The 23,256-nt window shown below is 40.4% G+C and overlaps 1 protein-coding gene across 3 annotated transcripts in view; it reads left to right on the forward strand.

The window, feature by feature from the left end:
- Nek7 (NIMA related kinase 7) overlaps positions 1 to 23,256 on the forward strand; it is a 126,554-nt gene that overhangs the window by 69,678 nt on the left and 33,620 nt on the right. For all 3 annotated transcript variants that reach the window (XM_050151650.1, XM_050151649.1, XM_050151651.1), the window contains exons 3-5: positions 664 to 804; positions 11,908 to 11,970; positions 13,489 to 13,599. In XM_050151650.1, coding sequence (XP_050007607.1) covers positions 664 to 804; positions 11,908 to 11,970; positions 13,489 to 13,599 — 315 coding nt within the window. The remainder of the gene's footprint in view (positions 1 to 663; positions 805 to 11,907; positions 11,971 to 13,488; positions 13,600 to 23,256) is intronic.

Consider the following 23,256-nt stretch of genomic DNA (forward strand, 5'->3'; position numbering starts at 1 on the left):
TGGGCAAGGCTGGGGGGAGTGGTGTGTGTGTGTGTGTGTGTGTGGTGGGCAAGGCTGGGGGGAGTGGTGTGTGTTTCAGTTCCAAGAGTCTTTGAGAAAGAGAGTAAGCACTACACAAAAAAAAGAATGTCTGAGACTGGCTTATGGAAGTGGACTAAAGATAAGCTACAGGAAATTCTAAGATTTCAAAATCCTTCTCATCCTCTATATCTGTTTCCTTTAATTTATTATGTTTACAGACTTCTTGTTCTTTTGTTTGCTTTGTTTATTGAGACAGGGTCTCTCTATGTAGCTCTGGCTGTCCTGGAACTCACTCTGTAGACCAAGCTGGCCTCGAACTCAGAGATCCACCTGCCTCTGCTTTCCAAGTGCCAAGATGAAAGGGTTGGACCCTACACCTGGCTAGCCTTCCCATTCTTAAATGCTGTGTCTATTTCAGCTCATTACCCCTCCCCCACCCTACAAACCCCCTATAGTGTGAGTTCCTCCAGGGCAGAAGTTGTGGCTTCTGTTTGCTGCTGTATTCGGAGGAGCTCCAATATTGTTGGTGTGAGATATTCGCAATTTTACTCTAGGTAGTATGTTATATATACCATACCTTTAAGTCACGTCTTTGTGTATATTGTGTAACTGAAACTTCTTTTGTACTGTTTTTAATTGCAGAAGGCATTACGGCCAGATATGGGCTATAATACCTTAGCCAACTTTCGAATAGAAAAGAAAATTGGCCGTGGACAATTTAGTGAAGTTTATCGAGCATCCTGTCTCTTGGATGGAGTACCGGTAGCTTTAAAAAAAGTACAGGTAAGATGATTTTAACTGTATAAGTCCATGTGAATTTATGGTATCTAAAAACTAGATAGGAAACAATTTCTGGAAAGATTTGAGTTATGAAGCTATAGTTTGAGCATCCTAAGAAAGAACATTGTATTTTAATAGTGTATTTTGAAGCTAATATAGGGTAGAAATGAACTTTCTCATCCCATCTTTGCACAAGGCCCATGCTAAACCTGTCTTGTTATACTTTTATTACATGTGCCTCTAATAAACAGAAATTAATGTTTACTTTTAACAATATTTCCAGGCTTTACAATGTTGGCAACTGTTTCCCCCCCCCCCCCCCCCATAATCCACAGTGGCTGGAAGTGATGTCAGAACTCAGGTGGTGGAACTGAGCTGTCACCGTCACTTCTCACTAGACGTTGAAGTAGAAGGCCTCAGCTGATCTGTATCTATTCACTACAAAAAGAAGTAATTGCTTCATAAACCATATTGCATGACATCAGCGCGAGTGGCAGGTGGCTCTGATTTACCTGGGGGACGTGATGTAGAGGCTCCACCTGTGATCTACAGTCTCCGTGTTGGGTCAATGTCATTGCAGAGTCAGCTTTGTGAGCCAGTTTTGTTCTTTTTGAATTTATTGAGGATTTTTTAGCTCCTCTCCCAAGCCTGTCCCTAAGCCTGGTATTCTAGTCTCTGTGACCATGGATAATCCATAGGCATGCCCACTTTCCAGAGCCCTAAATGTAGAACAAAAGTTCCATTTGTCCTAGTGGGGATCCTCAGCCTGAGAAGCACTTAGCCTTTGTATAAAAATCTGAATGGCATCACACAGGTTTACTTGCCTTCTCGGTGAATGAGTTGTTGGTTCCTGCCATCCAGGTCCCATTTTGCTGTGTCACTTGCTCTGAGACCCTATTGCTCTAGAAACCTCTGAAACCTAATGGCTTCCTTTGACTTTCTTTTACTTCTCACGGGATCAATATGCTTGTAGCAGCCATTACAGAAACAAGGTTTTCATTCATATTTCAAAACTAAAATATTAGGGTTGGGCACAGATAGTTTAGAGGGAGAGTGCTTACCTAGCATGTATGAGCCAGTGAGTTTGATCACCAGCACTAGAAAAAAAATAGAGTGAAAGATCCATATGTCATATGTTTAAGTTATAAGCATTAGTGGTGGTGTCCTTATACCCAATACTCAGCTTAAAAAGTAACAAATTAAAATATTTTTATTTGTGCCTTTTACCCATTCCTCAAAGGGATCTTCTGTATTATAAATTTAGTGACTGCTGAGGTCTCTGAAAAGTGTTGGCTGGTCAAACAACACTTGCATGATATTATTATATGCTTTTATTAGTATGCACATGCAAGCAATTCTTTTTAATTTGTGCCTAAATGTAGAGAAGGTAGTCTCTTGAGCATGCTTGTATATCACAAGTTAATTCTGGCTTGTTTTTCCAAGTTGGACTAGTTTACTTTTTCCTGGCAGCAGAAGGCCGAGGCAAGAGGGTGGTTTTGAGTTTGAGGCCAGCCTGGGTTATATAGCGAGACCAATATAGGATACAGATGTCAGTGTTTAAGAAACACATACCTTGGGGGTAATATTACTCCTCTACTAAAGACTCTTTAATTTGTATTGAAACTTTATTAAGTTCCGATTTAGTAGTCTGACTATCAGGACCAAGAGTTGGCTTAAAACACTTGCATATTAATATAAACCCTGTGGCATGGACTCCTGATTTAAGTAAGACTTTACAGAATAGAGATGCCAGTTTGAGCTGTTAGGAGTGTAAGTCAGGCTATAAATGGGAGGAGGTGGAGTTAGGAAGAGGAATTTGAGCAGTAGAAAACAAAGGATTCTCTATAGACCCATCTTTAGGTAGAGCCATCATCAGATTCCAATAGTCTCTAAATGAAATTACAAATTCCTCACTCGGTTCCTCATGGAGAGGAAACCTCACCTTTTCCCAAAGGTGGTGGAGGGGGCCAACGGATAAAATTCAGGGGCTTTCTTGGCTCCCGTCTTGGTTTCCAATGACTGTAAGTGTGGAAAAGAAACAGGGCTCTAGCTCTCTGCTGTGATGAGTTTTTAGTGGCAGAACCTTGATGGTAGAACCAGGAAGAAGAAGGGAGTGGGGGTTGGCTCCTGGGAAGGAACATTAGCACTTCTTAGATTCTCCCAGTAGCATCTGGACTCTGTCTCCTTGCCTGTGTTTCGCCCTTTGTAGTTTGGAAGGCTGACAAGGAGTGTGTTAGTTTGTAGAGTTGTGTTTCTGTTCAGCTTCCAATGTTCCTCTTTGCTTCTGGCTGCCCCCATTTGCTGCCGAATGCTTCAGGTGCGGTGGGAAGTTGTCAGTTTGCTTTGGGTTTTGTCCTTTCTCTTCAACTGTTGATGCTGTGCTGTCTCCCGGTTTAAACATAACTTTGAACGGGAGAGACAGATGTACCTAGCTTATTTGATTAGGGAACGGCCTTTCAAGGCTTTGTGAGGAAAAATGCATTTGCATCTCAGACATGGTATTGATTTCTGTGATGTATTACACTTGTGCTGAACAAGGGACACCACTGTTTTTCACTTTCAAAAATAGTAATCGGCTCTCCTTACAAGGAAAGAGCATTGCTAGCCAGGTGATGTTCTGCTGTGAATACTTCCAAGCAAATATTCAGAAAATTCCTGAAGACCCAAATACTGAATTTTAAGCCTACATCATTAGTCTCAGAACTACTATTCCCAACCCTTGTGAAAATCCTTCCAGAATGTTTTGGCTGTGCACTGAGCAGATGCTAACATATTGCTTCTGTAATTATTTTCTTGTTTGCAAATCTGTAGTGGAATATTTATAACTTCACCCATCTGATCTCTGAGCTCAACAGTGAGAGCCCGTAAGGACTCTGTCCCGTATCATGCACTTCACTTCCGTAGGGCCTTTAAGATCGAATGTGCCAGGTTCTAGCTACATCCCTGCAGCTTTGCCTGTATCTACAAGTGGAAGGAGTGTCTGTACCGAGCTTGTTGCTCCTTTGAAATTATAATGAAATCTGAAAGCCTAAAGCACTATCTTTAAAAACTCCACCCCCATCATTTGCAGAGAGTAAGATGGTATGTACCTGATGTAACCATTCCGAACCTCTGCGGGCTAATTTCCCCATTTCTAGTTTTCTCGTGCACAGCCTCCCTTCCTGCTGCTGATGCAGTTAATTCCACCTGCATTCTTTAATTATTTAGAGTCATCGGCCAGCGAGTAAGACTTTGAGACCAAAACATTTGTGCTGGAACTTAATGAGATTCTGCATTTCTAAAATCCTGGCCTACAGCTTGAGGGGTGCAGCCTAAAGGAGCACAGATGGGGGAGGGGGGGTACTTTCGTAGTCTGTATTGGTCAGGTGACTCTCAAGCCTCTGCATTTCATATGGTAAGGTTGTTGAGGAAAGTTCTTGGATCTTAGCCATAGTCGCTGTCCGCTATTGTTAGCTCCTTGGCTAGAGCAGTATGACTGGAGTGAAGACACTGACCTTACCAGGGGAGAAGTAGGAATTTGGGGTTACTGTTCCTCAAGTTCTTTGGCTATTATAACTGTAAGTTTTCAACACAGCCAAGTAATTTGATCCATAGTTCATTAAAGTCTAATTCTCTTTGCTTCCTAGGTTTTATGTACACTTGATAGTATTTTATATTTTTTGTTTGTTTTTTTGTTTGTTTGTTTGTTTGTTTTGGATTTTTCGAGATAGGGTTTCTCCATAGCTTTTGGTTCCTGCCCTGGAACTAGCTCTTGTAGACCAGGCTGGCCTCGAACTCACAAAGATCCGCCTGCCTCTGCCTCCCGAGTGCTGGGATTAAAGGCGTGCGCCACCACCGCCCAGCTGATAGTATTTAAAAAACATACTTCATGTGTACTTATAAAACTTCCATTTTGAACATTTTGTTCAAATTCATCTTTGTGATGTTATGAAACTTCTGAAAATATATTCTTAGGTGTTTAGTAGTTTACTCAGTTTTAGTTATTTTAAAGCATTTATTACATTTATTAATATACCTTTAAAAATTGTCAAATACAATTTGTCATTTTGCACACACTAATTTTAAGTTCTGGATCTCCATATATGTAGTTAGATTCCATATGGATGTATGTAATTTTGTGTGTATGCATGCACTTCTGTGTGCATTAGAATTTTGTGGACAGTGATGGCTTCCTCTACAATGCTCCAGCTGATGTCTATGTCTTCACGGCGTCTCTAGTCTGTGCTGCAGAGTTGCCTGTGACCACTGAACTTGCCTTGTAGTTTTTATGAAATTTCATTATTTCATTCTGTAGACTTCTTGCAAACATGCAGTTAATGAAATACTGAGAAATGAGGAAGATGTGTAAGGGACACACAGTCAGCATGTTCTTGAGTGGAGAACAGATGAGGCAGTGGAGGTAAGGGTCCCTTGAAAAGACAAATCAGCTTTAAAGTAAATTAGTAAATTAGTCTCAATTAGTAAAGTACTCTGAAAAGTTAAAACTTATTGGGCCAGTAAGATGGCTCAATGGGTAATGGTGTTGGCCATGCAAGCCTGGTAACCTGATTTCAGCACCCAGATCCCGTGGATGGAACGAGAGTCACCTCTCAAAAGTTGTCCTCTGACCTCTTCTTGTGAACCATGATAGGTATACCTGCATTCGTATGCACAACACACAGGTACACCACAATTAATAATACAGGTTTAAAAGCTAAGGCTTTCTAGTGCTTACAGTCTTATTTGAAATCTTTATAGGCATAACAAGTAGCACCTGTGTCGTCTTTCTGAGTGGTTCACTGATGTAGGTGGGTCATCTGTCTGTGTTACTTTCATTGGTTAATAAAGAGACTGCCTTGGCCTTTGATAGGACAGAAAATGAGGTAGGCGGAGTAAACAGAACAGGCTGCTGGGTAGAAGGCAGACGCGTCAGGCATTCACCATGATTCTCTGACCCGAGACAGATGAAGGTTAAGATCTTTTCCGGTAAGCCACCACCACACAGATTAATGGAAATGGGTTAATCAAGATGTGAGAATTAGCCAATAAGAGGCTAGAGCTAATGGGCCAAACATTGTTTAAAAGAATACAGTTTCCGTGTAATTATTTCGGGGCTAAGCTAGCCGTGCGGGAGTGGAGCGGGACGAAAAGCAGGCCTGCTCGCCTCTTCACTACAGTTCACAGTGCTGGGAGCCGATAGCAAAGGACCACATTTAGTATAAACAGATGACTAGTGTTAAACTGTATTCTATGTGAAACTATGAGATTTTCTGATGTTTAGTCCCAGGAGATAAATGCAGCGAAGTCACTTTTTATTTGTACCGTTGAAGGTTTTTATGACATTTATTAATATTTGTTGAAGCTCTCCTATATGACAGATAATATTGCGTACTAGGGACTTGGTAAATGAATTCATTGTGAGGGACAGATAATAAATCAAGTAAGTACAGACTAAGCAAATGAGCATGCTATACTAGAGTCAAACATGGAGGGGCGCAGCTTTCTGGATTGTGTGTGGCAGGGCAGAATCTCCCCTGAAGGGAAACTTGAACTGAGGTGAGGAGAGTCATCTGTCATCCAGAGGGCAGGAGGAAGGAAGTTCCCTGAACAGAGCAGCCCCAGGCTGCAGAGAACAGGAGAGTTTCAGAATTGACCAAGGGCTTCTCACTGTGTTGGGTTCCAGAGCTAGAAGTAGCTTAGACATTAGAAGCTGCTTTCATAGACTATGAAGAGAAGTTCTTTTGTGTGTTGCTATAAGAGCAAGGGAACCACTGAAGGGGTTTCCATGGGGTGAGGAATAAAGGCTAGATTCTTTTTAAAGATTAAACAGACAACTATGCAAAAAGTGGATTCATCATTTTTGCTACATAATATAATCTACAACCTGCTACTTGAGAAGTGTTCAGGTATTAAATAATTATTACTTACGAAATGAATGTGATAAAAGCATGAAATTTTAAACATTTTGCAAATATTAATTAGAGTACAGCAAATTCATTGAGCTGCGGTTTCCAGATAGGAGGTAGTTTTGAAGGGCAGTATCCGGTCCTTTGTTCTGACCCTGTTGTTTCAGTGAGTCCAGCCCAGTTAGCGTTCCCACCTCCTCACAGCCCATTCCCACCTAAGGCCTTCCCTTCCTGAGGCACAGTGTAGTCATTTGCAGTGTGGCTGTTTTCACGGCCACCTCACACTTTGTTCTGTTGCAGTAATCTCACCCTTCCCTGTTGGAAGACAGTTCCCTTCTCCTTTGTCTGTTAGTACTTTTGTTTTTAAGTGTACTCTCAGTCTCTCTCTCTCTCTCTCTCTCTCTCTCTCTCTCTCTCTCTCTCTCTCCCTCCCTCCCTCCCTCCCTCCCTCTCTCCCTCCCTCCCTCTTTCATCTACTCTTTGGCATGTTTGGCGTGTTCTTGATCTTTCTGAAGCTAGGTTCCTGGTGTCTGTTCTGTCTCCAAGTCTCAAAATCCTCTTCTAACTCTTCTATCTACTCTCATCTCTTCCAGTTCCTTTTTCAAACTGTACTGTTGTTTGCCTCATCTGGCCTTCAAGACCATCCAATATTATTCGGACTTCTTATTTGGTATTTATCACTTGATTTGATCCTGCTCGGTTATTTTAATAAATTCTAGGATAGCTGCTATCACTTCACAGCCCCTCTTTCTCTTTCTAATCTCAGTCCTCATGTGTCTCCAGTGTTCAAGTCTTATTTCTTTGTTCACAGTCATTTTTCCAAGTCTCTCAGCATAGGGGGCTCAGGATATGTCTAGAGAATTTGCTGCTTTCCTTTGGCAGTATATTCTTTACCTTTCTAATGAATATATTCTAACCCCTGTATCAGAAGCCCCTCACATCAAAGGGTTAGGTTCCCCAATTAGCCACAGCCCCTATGCGGTCACACCAAACAGCTCATCTTCTCTCCAGCATGCTTTATGATCATTGCTAACTGTCTCACCTTCCCTAACTCTTCAGGTACATTGGATGCATCTGCTTTTTCCTTCTTTCTCATCTCCTCCCCCCTGCAAGGGGCTGCATTTCTTCCTCATGAGTCTCCTTTCCCTATAGACATTCCCAGTTTGCTTCATTCCTGGTATCTTTAGAGAAACTGTTGCTCCAGTTCCCTGAGGCTTTCTCATACTCCCCTGGTCCTACCCTAGGGCTTTCTTGCCTTTCCTCCCTTTATTTCCTTCCAAAGGCTTTCCTTTCCCTACTCCATTTGGGAACAATTCTCAGTTAAAAAAAAAAAATGAGGTTTTACTGTTTCTCCTGCACTGCATTCTCATGGCAGCTTCCAGTTGCATAGCTCTACATGGTTGCGTTCCCTATGCGGTCATGTACCCCTACGCAGTCATGTACCGTACACTGTCGCGTACCCCAGCATGGTTGTGTACCTCTGTTTGGTGGCTTCCTCAAGAGTAGCCTTTACAGGCCATAAAGCTTGCTGTCTTTCTAGATTTCAGAAATTATTAAGAAAACCTGAATTTTGAAATATTTTCTTCAGTTTGTAATTTAAAAGAAACCAGAGCCAGGTGGTGGTGGTGCATACCTTAAAAACCAGTACTTGGGAGGCAGAGGCAGGTGAATCTTGGAGTTCGAGGCCAGCCTGGCCTATGGAGTGAGTTCTAGGACAGCCAGGGTCAGAGAGAGAAACCTTATCCTGGAAACAAACAAACAAACAAACATCAACAAATCCCCAAAGAATACAAGCAAGCAGGCAAGCAAGCAAGCATGAAAGCAGTCCAAAAAGAGCTCACATTAGTACTGGAAGTTAGACTACTCTGTATTGACAAGTTTGCTGAGTTATAGGGCATGCCCCTGGGGACAGTTCAATAGTTATGGAATAATTGGACACAAACAGGTGTCTAGGTCCAGCCCATCATAAGACAGGGCCTTGTGGAATCCAGGAGAAAGACATAGGACTCTGCCTACTAATCTCTGGTCTGAGTGTGTGGCGAAAGAAGCAGGCTGAGAAAGTAGGAACTGGGGCTTAGAGAGAGTGGCTTCGAGCACTAGAGGAGAGCGTGTCCCAGCTTCACTGTGCCTAGTACCTTCCACCCACCACGGCTACACTTGGTAGCAAGCTTTTGTAGAGAGGACCAATTGAGGTTCTCCTTTTGTCTCCTACCCAGTAAAGGCTTAGGGTTCTGGCTGCCCACTTGGTAGCTTGAATAGAGAGGGATGGAAGCCTTCTGATGTTGGGGTTAAGAGGGGCAAAATATGGGGAACAACTGAGGCATATTTAAGTGTGAGGGCTGAAGGAGGAATGAGGCTCTTTCCCATGAAAGAGAAGGCCATTCAGTGTAGGAACAAGCTGCTCAGTTCATCTATTCGAGTCCTTTAAAGTACCATGGCCAGGAGATGATTTCCATGTGGGAAGTTTAAAGTAGGATATTTACACTCTTTGTATATGGGTGCACATATGAATATTTTACACTCAGTGTGTGTGTGATGTTTGTGTTTGCTACATTTCATGTGTCATTTCATAATAGTTTAATGCATTCTTTTTAAGGAGACATTTCTTTTAAGTTACATGAATGATTCTTTTTGAAGATAAACTGATGTTAACTTTTGAGCCTTGTAAGTTATGAGTAATTTGGGTAAAATTCGAAGATGACAGAGAAATTCTTTTAAAAGTGATTCAGAGAATATCAAGAATTTATCAGCCATTACTTACTTAACAACAACTAATAACTGGTTCTAACCAACAATAAAATAAAATTTGAAGCCCAAAGAAAATTTGGTTTGAAAATAATACCTCCTTGAAGCCTTTCTTGTACACATGTGTTATGTAGAAAGTAGTTTTTGTTTTACAAAACTAGAAATCTTTTTTTTTTTCCTTCTGTCTTTTCTTGCTCATTAAATCACCAGGCGGCTTTGAGTCTGTGGTGGGAATACCTTATTCCAGAGACCCAGCCTTTCCTTGTGTCTTGACATGTAGATTAAAGAAAGATAAGATATGCATTTCCAGTTAAATGCATTTGTAAAATATTTGGTTCAGAACATGTTGTCACATTGTGTGCCAGCGAAGAGGATTCCCCCCCCCCCAGGATTTAAAGAGCAACCTTTGATACTGATATAGTCAGTCAAAAATAAAACCCAGCTCACAATTCTAAATTGGCTGAAATATAATATGAACGGAGTAAACATGCCTTCCGTACAGCATGCACGTATATGTGTGTGCATCTGTGTGTGTGTGTGCAGGATTTTCTAAAGGCATTGTGCTTCACACTCTCAGGTTCTTGTTTCTCAAATAATCTCCCATCTAAGAGGCGTTGGTTATTGAGATTATTTCTATGAGTCTCTAGATTTGTGGATTTAGGTCTTTTTAATTCCTGAGGCCACCCTTCTCCTTGCTCTTCCTCTTGGGCAGTTTTGCCATAGGCATCCCATGATTATCCCACATGCCAACTTTTCTAAGTAGGTTCAGTTATCTCAGGGCCTAAGGCCAGCGGTTCTGAGAATGGCATCAGCCTTCATGATTAGGCGAGAATTTATGATTTCTATTGGTGCTCATTTGTGTGTGCATGCGCGCACGTGTGTGTGTGTGTGTGTGTGTGTAATTTCTATAGACAAGGTCTTTTGTATCCCAAACTAGCTAAAAACTTTAGTTGAGGATTACTTGGAATTTAGTGCATAATGTTCCTCTTCTCTTCAATAAGGGTGACACGGGATATAGTTTAACATTAGTTGTTTTGTTTTCATTCCTGATTTTGGTGTCCATTTATATCCAACCTATTTCGTCTCTCTACCAAAACCTCATATAGAGAGCAACTTGACAACTGGCAAAACCCCTTCTGCCCTCTCCTGAACTCTTTCTCCTCTCTCTTCTGCTACTCTGAGCTCCTGTTTTTACTATAAAAAGTAGGTGAATCGCTACAGTAAGTTGGAACAGGCTGAGCTTCAGTTCTTTAGTCTAGAGGTTTATAGATGTTATGCTTATCTTAAATTTTTAAATTAATATCCTCATTTGATTTTTTACTGTTTTTAATTGAGGCATAATTGTAAATCTTTATGGCATACACTAATAATTTACTACATGTGTGCAATTTGTGGTGATCAGAGCAGCCTAATTCCTGTCACTTCTCCCCATTGGGGAGCTACAAGCACCCCTCTTCTAGTTCCTTCTTAAAAGAAAATAGGTAGTGAGTTAATATTTATAGTCTTCATCCTGCGGTGTGTACTCTAGAACATGCAGAACCTCCACTTGTTATATAACTGTACCTTGTTACCCATTATCCAACTCCACCCCCTTCTTAACCTTAGTGACCACTGTTCTATTATATTCGTTTTATTTAAATATGAGAAAATTAGAGCCCTGTGCAGCTTTAAATATTCAGAAGGATATCTATTAAAAGTTGCCTCTTAATATAAACTGTAATTATGTGCCCTTATCAGAAAGTCATGTCTATGAGTCAGATGTCTTTCATTCTGGCTGGTAGAGCTTCTAATTTTTTCTACTTTTAATATTAGCCCTTCCCCACATGGGGGTTCCCTTTAGGCTTCCAACATTGCACTTTACACACACATTATTCATAGATAATTACTTGGTAGTCATCTATGAGTGTTAGACTTTAGACCAGGCCAGGCCAGTGTGAGAAGTCATGGGCTGTGGAGCTAGAGAAAGACCCAGGCTTCCAGCCTCAGTCTTACTCCCGGTGTGACTGTAATCATATCACTGCAAGCTCCATGCCTCCCTCCTTGTCTCCGACCTGCAGCCAGCTTTTCCTGGGTAAGGTTATAGTAAAAAGGGCAACACCTACTGGGAGGTGTCAGTATTCTTTGCCAAGTTAAAAAGATTTGCATCTGGGTGATGGTGGCACATGTTTTTAATCCAAGCACTTGGGAGAAAGAGGCAGGTAGATCTCTGTGAGTATATAACCAGCTGTTTGCGTTTGGAGGAAAGGTATCTAAGGTTTTTGTTGTTGTTTTGCATTAACATAAGATAAAGTTCTTATGGACCTTCACAGTAAATAACTGCAAATAAAAGTTTTATCTCTATGTGTATACATATATATGTATGTATGTATGTGTATATGTATATACACACACACAGAGTATGCGTTATTATGAATTTATATGTTAGGCTAAAGTATAGGCCACTATTTTATTAAATGATTCTAAACTTCATTTTTAGATATTTGATTTAATGGATGCCAAAGCACGTGCTGATTGTATCAAAGAAATAGATCTCCTTAAGGTAAATAATGACCTATGGTCTGTTTATTAAAATTCTGAACGTGTTGATAAAATGACTTATCAAAATGTCATATTTCACAGTAGAACAATCTTTAAGGCTTGCTTGATGACACACTGGTTTTAAATAACACTGCACAAATTAAGAGTATGTATGTTTTGGAGGATATAATTTTGATATATGATAAAATAATTAAATCAAAATATTAGGTATAGTCCACTTTTTCAAAGCAGAACAGGTCTATAGTCATAAACACTGGAGAACTGTTTTTGTAGAACATTCTGTGTAAGCCTATCCTACTTGTTAAGTAATATAAGTGCATAGTGGTGTCTCGTCACGGTGTGTCATGCACATACATGAGCCTGGACAAACCCAGACGTTTCACATTTATAAACTTTGAAAACCCTCACTTCTGTAGACTTAGGCAAAGTGAACAGAGAGAGTGCGCCAGGAATCAACATTCGGTTCCCTCTCCACCCGAGAGTGTGACGAGGTTCCAGTACCTGGGACAGTCATTCTTTTACAGAATGGCCTTTGCTGTATTTTTTTATTTGTTTTCAGTCAGGCACAATGGCCCGTACTTGTGATCCCAGCACCTGGGAGGCCAGGACAGGCAGAACCTGAGCTCCAGGCCAGCCTGGGCTAGGAAATAAGAGCTTCTCTTTAAAGAAAAGAAAAGCGTGGGGTTTGTACATCTGCGCTTGTTCTTAACATGTCAGCTTTGACCAAAGTATTTCACAACTGCTTTTCCACTCTTCACATTTGAAGTGACTGGTTTACACACACACACACACACACACACACATACACGCAGGCACACACTTTTTAAAAATAGAAATAGTATCACTATGAACAGTACAGAATAAAAACTTGAATATAAAGAAATTTTTGAGAATTTCTCTTTGAGAAATTATGTCTTGTGTTAAACTTTTTAAAGTTTGAGCAGAAAAGTTAGTTGCTAATGTGGTTACTGTGTATATTTCTACAAGGTGAGATCTCATTCTTAGGGATGATCTCAGTCGACTCACATAGACAGGTTCCACGTGTTTTTATCTCTTGATGTAGAACAGTATCTAGTTACTCTATAGTCAGTGTTAATTGTGGTATTGAGCAGCCGAGCTGTCTAGGAACAGCTCTAACCTTAAAAGAAGGAGCATAAAGAGACACTTTTACAGCCGAATGTTCTTGTATGACAGTTCTCATTTTGAAGGATATAATTTTGAGCAATTAATGATTCAATTCTAGCATTCACTTACTGCATTTATTTATATGCCTACTAGTCATCGCAGTACTTATAAAGTCTTGAGTACATCATTTATTATAGCTAATAAAATATTAAAATAAGTTTATTCATATCTAGTTTTACTTTGAATAATTATGTGTTTTAAAATCGACTATCATAAAAATATGCTGTCGAGATATTTGCCATTTGAAAATGAGTTGCCGTAGCTAAATTAAAATTATTAAAAACTATACTACAATTTAAAATAAAACTTTTTGATTTCTGCTGTTTTTCCTTAGCAACTCAATCATCCAAATGTAATTAAATATTATGCATCATTCATCGAAGATAATGAGCTGAACATAGTTTTGGAATTAGCAGATGCCGGTGACCTCTCCAGAATGATAAAGGTAAGTCTGGGCATTTGTTCTGTGGAATGTGTACCGAGGTAGCTACTTTCAAGACCTCGCTGTAACAGTTGGCATATGGCGGGCGGGAAGAGATGGAAGTGGTGATGAAGTTGACTTACTTAGCAAACTTCACCTGAATTACCGTACATTTCTAAATGCACCCGAATCACCTGGAAATAGCGACTTGTTTTCTGAAGTTGGAGTGTTTCAGCTTGTGACTCAGGAGCAGGCTAATCTTGATCCTTTGTCTTCGGTCCTAAGGGAAAGGGGGAAGAAAGAAATCCCACGTTGGAGAAATAGCTTGATTATTAAAGTGCGTGCCACACAAGGATGAGCAGCTGACAGCATATCTCCAGAACTCATGTAAAAAGCCGGGTGCAGGAGTAGGTCCCTGTTATCGGAGCTCTTGGCAGTGGAGACAGAGGGGTCCCTGGAACTCCCTGGCCTGCCAGTAGAGCTGGGTTGGTGAGCTCTAGGTTCAAAATACAAGATAGGGAATGGTTGAGGAAGACATTGGCCTCCAACTTTTACATACATGTACACACCCCTGCTCACGTATCTACATGTAAACACACAATCCATGTGTTTGTGTGTTTGTGCACACACACACATAGACACACACATAAAGGAAAGAAATCTAAGAGCAGCTTAGAAGCTGAGCTGAGAGCTTCCTCAGAGAAGAATTTGGATGTCAGTCTGACTGAGAAGCTGTTTCGCCTTCTTCCTTAAAAGCGTATTAGTTGGGTTTATGTTGAGTTGCAGTAATAGAAACCACTGAAGGAGAGTAAGTTAAGAAACTGCTTATCCTTGCGTACGTTACTTCTCTGCACCACCTTCTCCAAAATAGAATTCACAGGGACATTGCAGTGATTAAATCCTTTTATGTTCATCCAGATCTTAAAATTGTGTTTCATATTCAGCTTCAGTCCCCTGATAGAATATAGTCTCATGGACATATTCCTCTCTAAGATGTTGCTTGCCTCCCGCTACCGTACCCTGGGTGGTAGGGGAAAGGTGGTGCAGAGTCAAGGGCACAGACTCTGGGAGTCAGGGAAGTGACCAAGCAGACTCATTTATTGGGGACTTCAGGTAAACTTCTATACCCCTTCCCAGAACCCAGGGATCGGTGTCATCTGGAACCTGTGTTGTCTCTCCTTTATTGGCTCCAGCCATCTGATGTCATGGTGTCCTCACTCTCTAGCACTGAGACCAGCTCCCAATTGGCTCAAGGGAAGTTACCACTGAGCATACTTAACTGGCCTCAGGGGGTTTTCTCCTGGGGCAGTCACAGCCAGTTTTAGCTGGTTGTTGGCTCCTCCTACAACAAGACAGGCTGCACGTCTAGCCTATATTTAAATGGCAGTGCCAGCTAAGCCTCTATTATTGTGGAAGACAAATTGTACAGTGTGGAAATAAATCAAACCAACCAAAGAAGAAAAACAAAGGTGTTTTTCTAAAGTCAAGGAATCACCCACTGTTGCCTCCATTTTGGTTGAGACTTAAGGCTTGAAGAGGAGTAACAGCGTTGGCAGAAGTAAAGGGGCTTAGAAGTTAGGGATGCCCTGGGTGGAAGCTTTTGGGTTAACCTGGCTGTAGGTGGACTTGAAGTTCTAGTTTCCTGGCAGGTTTCCACAGTGATTTCAAGTTCTCTTTCCGTGAGGGGTCTGGGTATTGTCAGCTTGTGCACTGAGTTTTTGGACTAGCAGAATCTGGTAAATCGCTAATAATCTGTTGCTGGATATTGAACGGAGAGTGCCAAACATGCTCCTTTAATCCTCGCCAGGATCCTGGGAAGTAAATGCAGCACTTTAAGAGCATAAGAAAGTACCATGGCTAGCACATAGCAGAGCTAGGACTCTGGAAATTAGGTCTGTTTAGTACACTAATTCACACGTTTTCCTTTGATAGTCCTTAAAGATTCCTGTGTGGCAGGATTGCTTTGATTATCAGGCACAAGTACTTGACCATCCACTCAAAAGAATGGTGTCACGACTTAACATCTCATTTCTAGATTTTCTGATGAAGGTGTCCAATAGTTAAGAACTCTTCTCCTGAGCGGGGCTTCTGTATGATGAAGTAAGAAGGGCTGGGGAGTAGATGAGTGATAGAGTACTTGCCTAGCCCATTCGATTCCCAGCACAGGAAGGGGGAGAGAAAGAGCAATGTTATTACTTTGTGGGAGCTGCCTAAGCATGGCATTTAAACTGAATCCCTTCCAACCAGTTATCTGATGTTCTGGCTCAGGGACTTCCCACCAATTACTTAAGCTGCCAACTACCAAAATATTTCTTTGCAAGTTAAGGAGTAATAAAACTTTATAGTGGTAGCTTTAAAAGGAAATTAGGATGTCTTCTATGTCCACTTCTAGTGGACCACCTGGCCTTCCAACGGTTTGAACATACAAAAGGAAGCTGTCTTTACAAATGACTACAGTTTACATAAAACTATTTGAACTTTTAGGTGTGAGGTTTCTTTTCTTCTATTTTTCTGTAATTACTGAGCTGGGGGTGCTCTGGGAAAGAGTAAGTTTTCTCTCTAAGGTAGATCCAGAACACCAGAAGTCTGTGTGGAATGAGTAGTACTCCTATAGACAGATGGAGCCATCCTTGCTGTGCTCTTGAGGCTTCTGACTAAAGTTTGCAGATGTGTATGACGTAGTGGACTTTTTACAGGGGGAATTTTTTAGCGGTATCACTCAATTCCTTATAAATTGTGAGCATGGCAATTTATTGTACTTTGGTAAATCCTAGAGTTTCTGTGCTCCTCTCTCATGTATGTTAGCATGTAAGCTTTTGGATGATCCTTGCTTTCTGGTGGGTTCTGGCAGTGTTTGTGTAGTCTAGGTATAAGACCTTCTGAGGGTTCCAGGTCCTTTAGATCTCAGATTTAAAACATGAAAGTCATATTGTCAAACCTGCAGATTCAGTAAAACAGCTGTGAGTAGTAAGTTTGAATTGCTAAGGTCACTTCCTGGTGGATCACTTTGGATCCCAGGTATATTTGTGTGTGTGTGTGTGTGTGTGTGTGTGTGTGTGTGTGTGTGTGTTTCAGTATGCTATTTCAGACTTGACCATATCTCCGTGTTGCCTTCAGAGGAATAATGTAATAGATTTGAATGATCTGACTCAAAGGTCTCTCCTCTGGTTCCTTCTGAGTAGAATTTTATTATGGTTTAGAACAATTACATATACATTTATGTTTGTTCCCCTCTATATGGTTTAAACTTTGTACTTATCCACTGTCTTTCTTTCTGGAGTTTGAAATTAGCCATCTCTCTTCAGAGTGAGAGCCCTTCAATTGATTCACCAAGATCCATTCTACAAGTCTATATTTTTTCATCAGTTTTTGGGTGTCATGGAAGAATAAGAAAGCCCCCTGCTTGCAGTCAGATCCTTCGAGGATTTCTTAATGATGGTGAATACTGGATTGTGTGGCAGCCTGTGTTCCAAGGAAAGACTCTCAATCTGTGTGTCCACCTTCCGTGTCCCTGGAAGAGTGCCTGGCCCAGGGTGGTCACTTAAACGTCTCCTGCAGAATCCAGCTTTTGCTTTTCCCACAGTCTCTGAGGAAGTCAGTTCCTCGACTGTTTTAGTGTTTCATCCTCTTGTGTCATGTATGCAGTTCCTTGTGCAAAGGGTACCCCCTCTTCATTCCTGGTCAACTTTCTATCTCTATATCCTTGAACCCTTCACAGATACCAGTTCCTCAAGCCTTTCCCTTTGACCTCAAAGATGCGTTTATATATAAATGTATTTAGAGATATGCATTTATTGCTCTGGAGACCAGTCTTCCCCAGCATTTAGTAATGTAATTCCATAGTGATTTTGCATGCATCATTTTATTGATATTTTCATTTGTTCGTTACTTAATGTTTCCTTGACCAGACTGTGTCCGCTGTTAGGGAGGTCCCCGGAACTCCACATCCCGTATAGCAATTGGTTCTGTCAGCTTGGCTACACTTTCCTGTTCCCAGGGCCAGTGCGCGACATGGGTGGCAGTTTCCTCCTACTTTCTACCTGGGTCTCTTCCGGACTTGCTCCATTAGTGAGTGACCCGCTGGCATGATAGAAGCGGCTTCTGCTGCAGCAGTTGCACAAAGGGGCATGGGTGGAGGCTCCTAAAATTCCACAGTTGTTTTCTAAACTCCCAGTTTTATAGGCATTATGAAAGGATAATGGCCCAGGATCTTCTTTCGTGCAAGAACATGAGAGTGGCTTAACCTTACCACTTCACAAAGGCAGCAATGAAGGCTTGCATTGTGTTTGGAGTGTCGTAAAATCACCATGCAGTACCACTGTGTTTCACTCTCTCTCAAGTCTTCAGCCTAATTGGGTTAGAAACGGGTGTATAGCTCCTGGTCTTTATTCCAGAGATGAACCTCTGGATAGCACTGCATCAAAGATTCTCGCAAGTAAATAATTAATTGGTTTAGAGCAGACTGACAAATATAATTAAGCAATTTATAGTTGAAATATTCAGTCTTTCTCTAATTAGTGACAAAGGAATTACCTGAGGCTGTGGTCAGATGAAATACTTCCCAGTTGAGTTTGAGGATAAAAGGAAGTCTGGGATTTTTTTTTTCATCATAGATTTATTCATTAGCTGTAATCACAAACTCTAAAATAAAATGGTCTTAGGAAAGATTTGAGTTCAGTTAAGTCATGCCGTTGGTATATATTTTTTCTATTTTGGACGGATGGAACTCTTGTGTAATCCATCGTGTGATGAGCCCTGCGTGCTTATTTCACTGTTGAAATGTCAGGAAATATGTCCATTCAGACTCAAATGTAAAGGAATGAAACTAATTAAATACATGAACAAGAGTTCTGTTTATGCTTGTCAATGGTATCATTACAATACTTTTTAAATTTTTATAACCCCTTTTGCAAAATATACTTCATTCATTGAACTGACGTAAGTGCAAATAAAAATTTATAGTATATGCTTGAAAGTGAACTCAATAGAAAAAAGTATATATTTATATTTTTAAAACCTGTATTTTGTTGCCTATTCAGTACAACACAGTTGTATGTAATTAATCTCTTTAGGGGAAGCTCAGAAGTTTAGCAGTTAGCAAATGTCTTACCACAACACTATGTCTAAGGATGAGAGGAATATTATTTTCAAAAAATATTTTCAGTAAAGTATACAATGCATATAATTCAAAAGAATATATATATAGACTGGAGGTTGTCATTATTCCAACCAATTAATTAAGGCTCTTATTTCTAATGCATTTAGTCATAGCTTGTCATCTTCCTTTGTACTGTTTCTGTTTGTGGGCCTTTCCCTTTGCATGTGTGTGTCTCGTATGCTCCCTGACTATCAGAATTCAGTTCCTTGTAGCCACATGATTAAAGTCACTAGTGCCACCGTGCAGCCATCCTCAGTTGCAGAGGCCCCTGCTTTCCTCTGTCACATGATCCTTTCACAGACTAAGCCAGGAGAGTCTTTCTGGTTGAGTCTCTCTGACTTAGGGCTCACCAGATTATGTGAAGCCACTTCAGAATAATGTTCCTATTGGTTAACTCAAAGTCAGCTGGCTGGGAAGCTTAATAATATCTGTACAAAGTAATCTGTCACATAGTAATGATGATAATGATGATGATAATCTGGAAGCAATATTTTGTTTCTTTTGTTTATTTAAATTTTTAAAATACTAGTTTGACTATTTGAGGATTTTACACAGTATATTTTTAGCTAGTCTTCCTCCTACTCCATCCTTTCAGCTCCCCCCATCGTACCCACCAAACCATTTTCCTAATTCATCTCCTCTTTTATTATTATTTGTATTCAAAGCCCCGGTTGCGATTAGTGTTGACTTTGTGCAGGTGAGGGTGGGCTGTTCATTGCAGCATGGACAACCCATCAGCGGCCACAGCATCGCACTAAGTAGCCCAAGCTCACTTTGAACTCTCTAGCCTGCCCCCACTTCCTAAATCCTGGGATTACAGGTACCCCACACCCAGCTTAGAAATAAATGTCAAGGGGAAAGGATTATATACAGGGCATTGGGAAATTTCAGGAGTGAGATAAACCTTATAATTTACCTTATCACAAAATGATAAATTAGCTAGACCATCAGCCATGTTTACAGTAATTGTTATCTTCACAGATTAAAAGTTAAAAAATGCATTTCCTTACTTGGTTTAGTTACTGTTTTACACTAAAACACGTTTTTGTTTTACTTATCTAAATGTAAAGGTTGTACTGGAAATGCAGTCATTTTGAAGTGCCTTTTATACTTGACCTTTGCACACTTACAACAATGAGGTCCTCCCAGTAGCATCATCACTCTCTGATAGGGCTGATTTTCTGCGCATACCGGGATATCCACATTTCCCATTTCAGCCTGTTGCTGCAGTTGCAGCGCCAATCGAGCTACCAGCCCTTGCCAGTGATGCCAAATGAAGTCTTGCAATAATTGTAAACACCTGTGCGTATATCGTATACATGAGCTGAGTGTATACAGTATGCCATGCAGGGTTCTTACAGAGCAGGGTAACATGTGAAATATTCCGTGTATTTTCTTATAATTGTCTAGTTTCATAGCAAAATAGTGCAGAACTTAAGAATTTCCTGACACTGAAAATGATATGCCATCATGACTGTTACGTAGTCTGTGACATAACTTGAAGGTTATGTATAAACTCTTCACTGTGTGTTTTTGGGAACATGAGCAGATGCTTTTCCAAGTCCGTGGTTTCTAATGTTGGGAGGCATCAATGGCAGTGGCCCAGAGACACTTGGGCGAACTACCTAGCACGTCCTTGCAGGAACTCTGGGAAGAGATGGGGCCTACAAACTCAGCCTCTTCTGTGTTAAGCTTCTCCGCTTGCCATCTTGTGGCTCTGTTGTGGTTTCTTTGGTCATATAAAAAATTAAAACAACTGTCTCACTCTTGTCTAGTCTAATATAACAGAGACAAATATTTTTATTTTTGTATGTCCACATCATCCTGAAGATTAATTTTTCCTTTTTTTAAGAATTATAATTTATCTAGTGATAGGATTTTCTGTGGCTAATTCTGGTCCTAAACTTGCTGTGTGACTGGGAGACTACCTTGAATTCCTGATCCTCCTGGCTCTACTTCCCAACTGCTAACGTTATAGGTGTGTGCCACCATGCCTGAATTCTGTTTTTTAAAACTCTAACTTTATATAGACCACTCTATGTCGTATAAAGTGAAACATTGGGACTGCATGGAAGCGTGTTTTAGCTGCTGTAGTCATAGGTCCTTTCTCGTAAGAGTTACTCATCTGCAATGTAGGAATCATCCCTTGTGTTATGTTTTTAAATGCTTTAGTGATTATTCTTTTTTTAAAAAAAAATATCCTGAAGAAATTTCCTGGTGTGGATATACCTGTGTTTAGAAGAAAACCTATAGGTGAAGAACATCGTGACTTGGTTGGAAAATATTCTGTCAAAGGGAGGAAAGTGAGATGCCAGAAGCGTGTGTTCAGTGAGTGCCTAATGGCCAGGCCCAGTATGCTGTGCATCTTAGAAATCAATCTGAAGTCTCTGAGCCTCCTCTTGACCATCAGGAGGACACATCTTGGTGTAATACTGAAATTAGTGTAGTACTGAAATGCCAGTCGATAGGTGGTTTACCCACAGCATTTTCTCCCACATCTGTGTATAGCAGGTAGTTGTTTATCTGAGTATGTGTGTGTGTGCGTGTGTATGTGTGTGTGTGCGTGTGTATGTGTGTGTGTGTGCACAGAACAGGCCAGTTACACATTCAAAAGCCATTTGTCTTTTCTGTAGCCAGTCTCTGCCTTTAATTCTTTGCAATAATAACCACAAAATGTCATGTTATAAAAAGAAATGCATTGTAATTACAAAGGTGTTTGGAGATATAACATCCCTGCTGATGGTAAATATTTGACCTAATTACAAGGTCCTCATAGAGGAATCTACCTGCCATCGCCTCACACGAGAGCATGTGCAGAGTAAGTGAACCTGTTAGGATCTCTGGCCCTGTTTGTTACTTTATTACTAACAGAAATTTGAGAGGGATGACAGACCTGTAAACTTACTGTTTTTAAGTGTGAAAATGTGCCAAATGGATATTTATGTGTTATTTGCTACTGAAATTGTTGACCCACACACAGTATTTAGAGGTGGCAGGGACTTTGTCAATCATGTCCAAATTCTGTTTAAGGCATCAAGGAAACAGGCCAACATTATCGAGTGGCTTGCTTAAGGTCACGTGATTAATTATTGTCAAACCTCATAGTCAATTTTGTTGTAAGACAGGTGTGCATTGTTAGAGGCCCATTTAAACATTTGACAGTAGTTCCAAGTAGGAAATGCTTCCTTGTATTTAATATAAATCACTTCCTGTTGTTGATTTTACTATTTAACTAGCATGATACATTTCTAAAGTTGCTTTATGTAGATTCCAGTCAGCAGCTACATAATTGTGGGGCCCATTGTCAAAAATAAAAAGACATTTTGAGGTGACAATCACGTGGCTGATTTTGGACCACAGCAGCCTCACGCCCATGACACTATCCTTGAGAATCCCAGATGTTTCCCTAGGAAAATTTTCTTGATAAAGATTAGCATACGTAACTACAGGCTTAAATATTTTTATATGCCATGGATATTAAGTCAGGATTATTTTTTCTCTGTCAGTGAGTATATGCTGAGGAATTTCACTGAAGCTTTTTCAGAAATTTCTTAAGGATCCTAGAGATGCACCCTGAGAAATGAACCAGTGTACTTGGGGCTCCAGTGTCTAGCGTACAGGAGCCAAGGTTGCCCTGAGTTCAGGGAATAGTATAGCTACTCAGAATCTACTTTATTCGTGGATCTGGTGTTAAGCATTCAATTGTAGGATACTTTACAATTAAAAACAAAGATGTCTATTAAGGTATATTTTCTTAGAATTCGAATGGAGGCTGCTTGTATCGCTTGTCTTTCATAGCAATAAAACTCACTTCGGAGGCAATGTTGATGTGCTGTAGCAAATAAATTGGCCTCACCTTAGTGAGGTGTGAGTAAACTTTTATATACTCAGTGAATCAATAATGTGATCTCATGTTTGTGTTTAAGTTTGTAACTTGCTTAGCTTTTTGTTGCATCTAGTATTTCTGTTGAATTACAATCCAGTGTGTATATGTGCTGTTAATGGTAGTAGAATATACATGCACTATTTCAAGGCAAGCCTTTTTTATAAAAATACTAAACCCTAACAAAAGTTATGTCCAAGTGATCCATTAAGCCTGAGGGACAACTTTTGTCCACAGACTTTATTTTGGGTTTAAAGACATTTTATTGCATAGCATGAACATGGTAAAAATGCCACAAATGTAACCTTTCATGTAAATATTTTTATTGATACTAGTCTTTAGAAACGTCCCTCGTGTTAATTGTTGTCTGTGCACATAATTTTAAGTCTTATATTTTGCATTAGATGCTCTATAATATGGAATAAAGTATTATTACAGGGATGCCTAGCGTTTAGAAAGCAGGGGCTCTGGAAGTGATGCCATCCTGCATCGTCTTTTGAAAGAGGAATGCGCATTCGAGTAAGTCGAATACTGTAACCTTCCAGTGTCAGTCCGGGGTTCCCTGCTTTGCTCTTCCCCCTCTTTTAGGAGGCAGGCAACAGTGCCACCATGAGAACAGACAGGTCTTCAACATTCTAGC

The sequence above is a fragment of the Alexandromys fortis genome, unplaced genomic scaffold, assembly GCF_014885135.2.
Source record: "Alexandromys fortis isolate MF-2015 unplaced genomic scaffold, M_Fortis_MF-2015_v1.1 scaffold_71, whole genome shotgun sequence".
NCBI classification, from domain to species: Eukaryota; Metazoa; Chordata; class Mammalia; order Rodentia; family Cricetidae; genus Alexandromys; species Alexandromys fortis.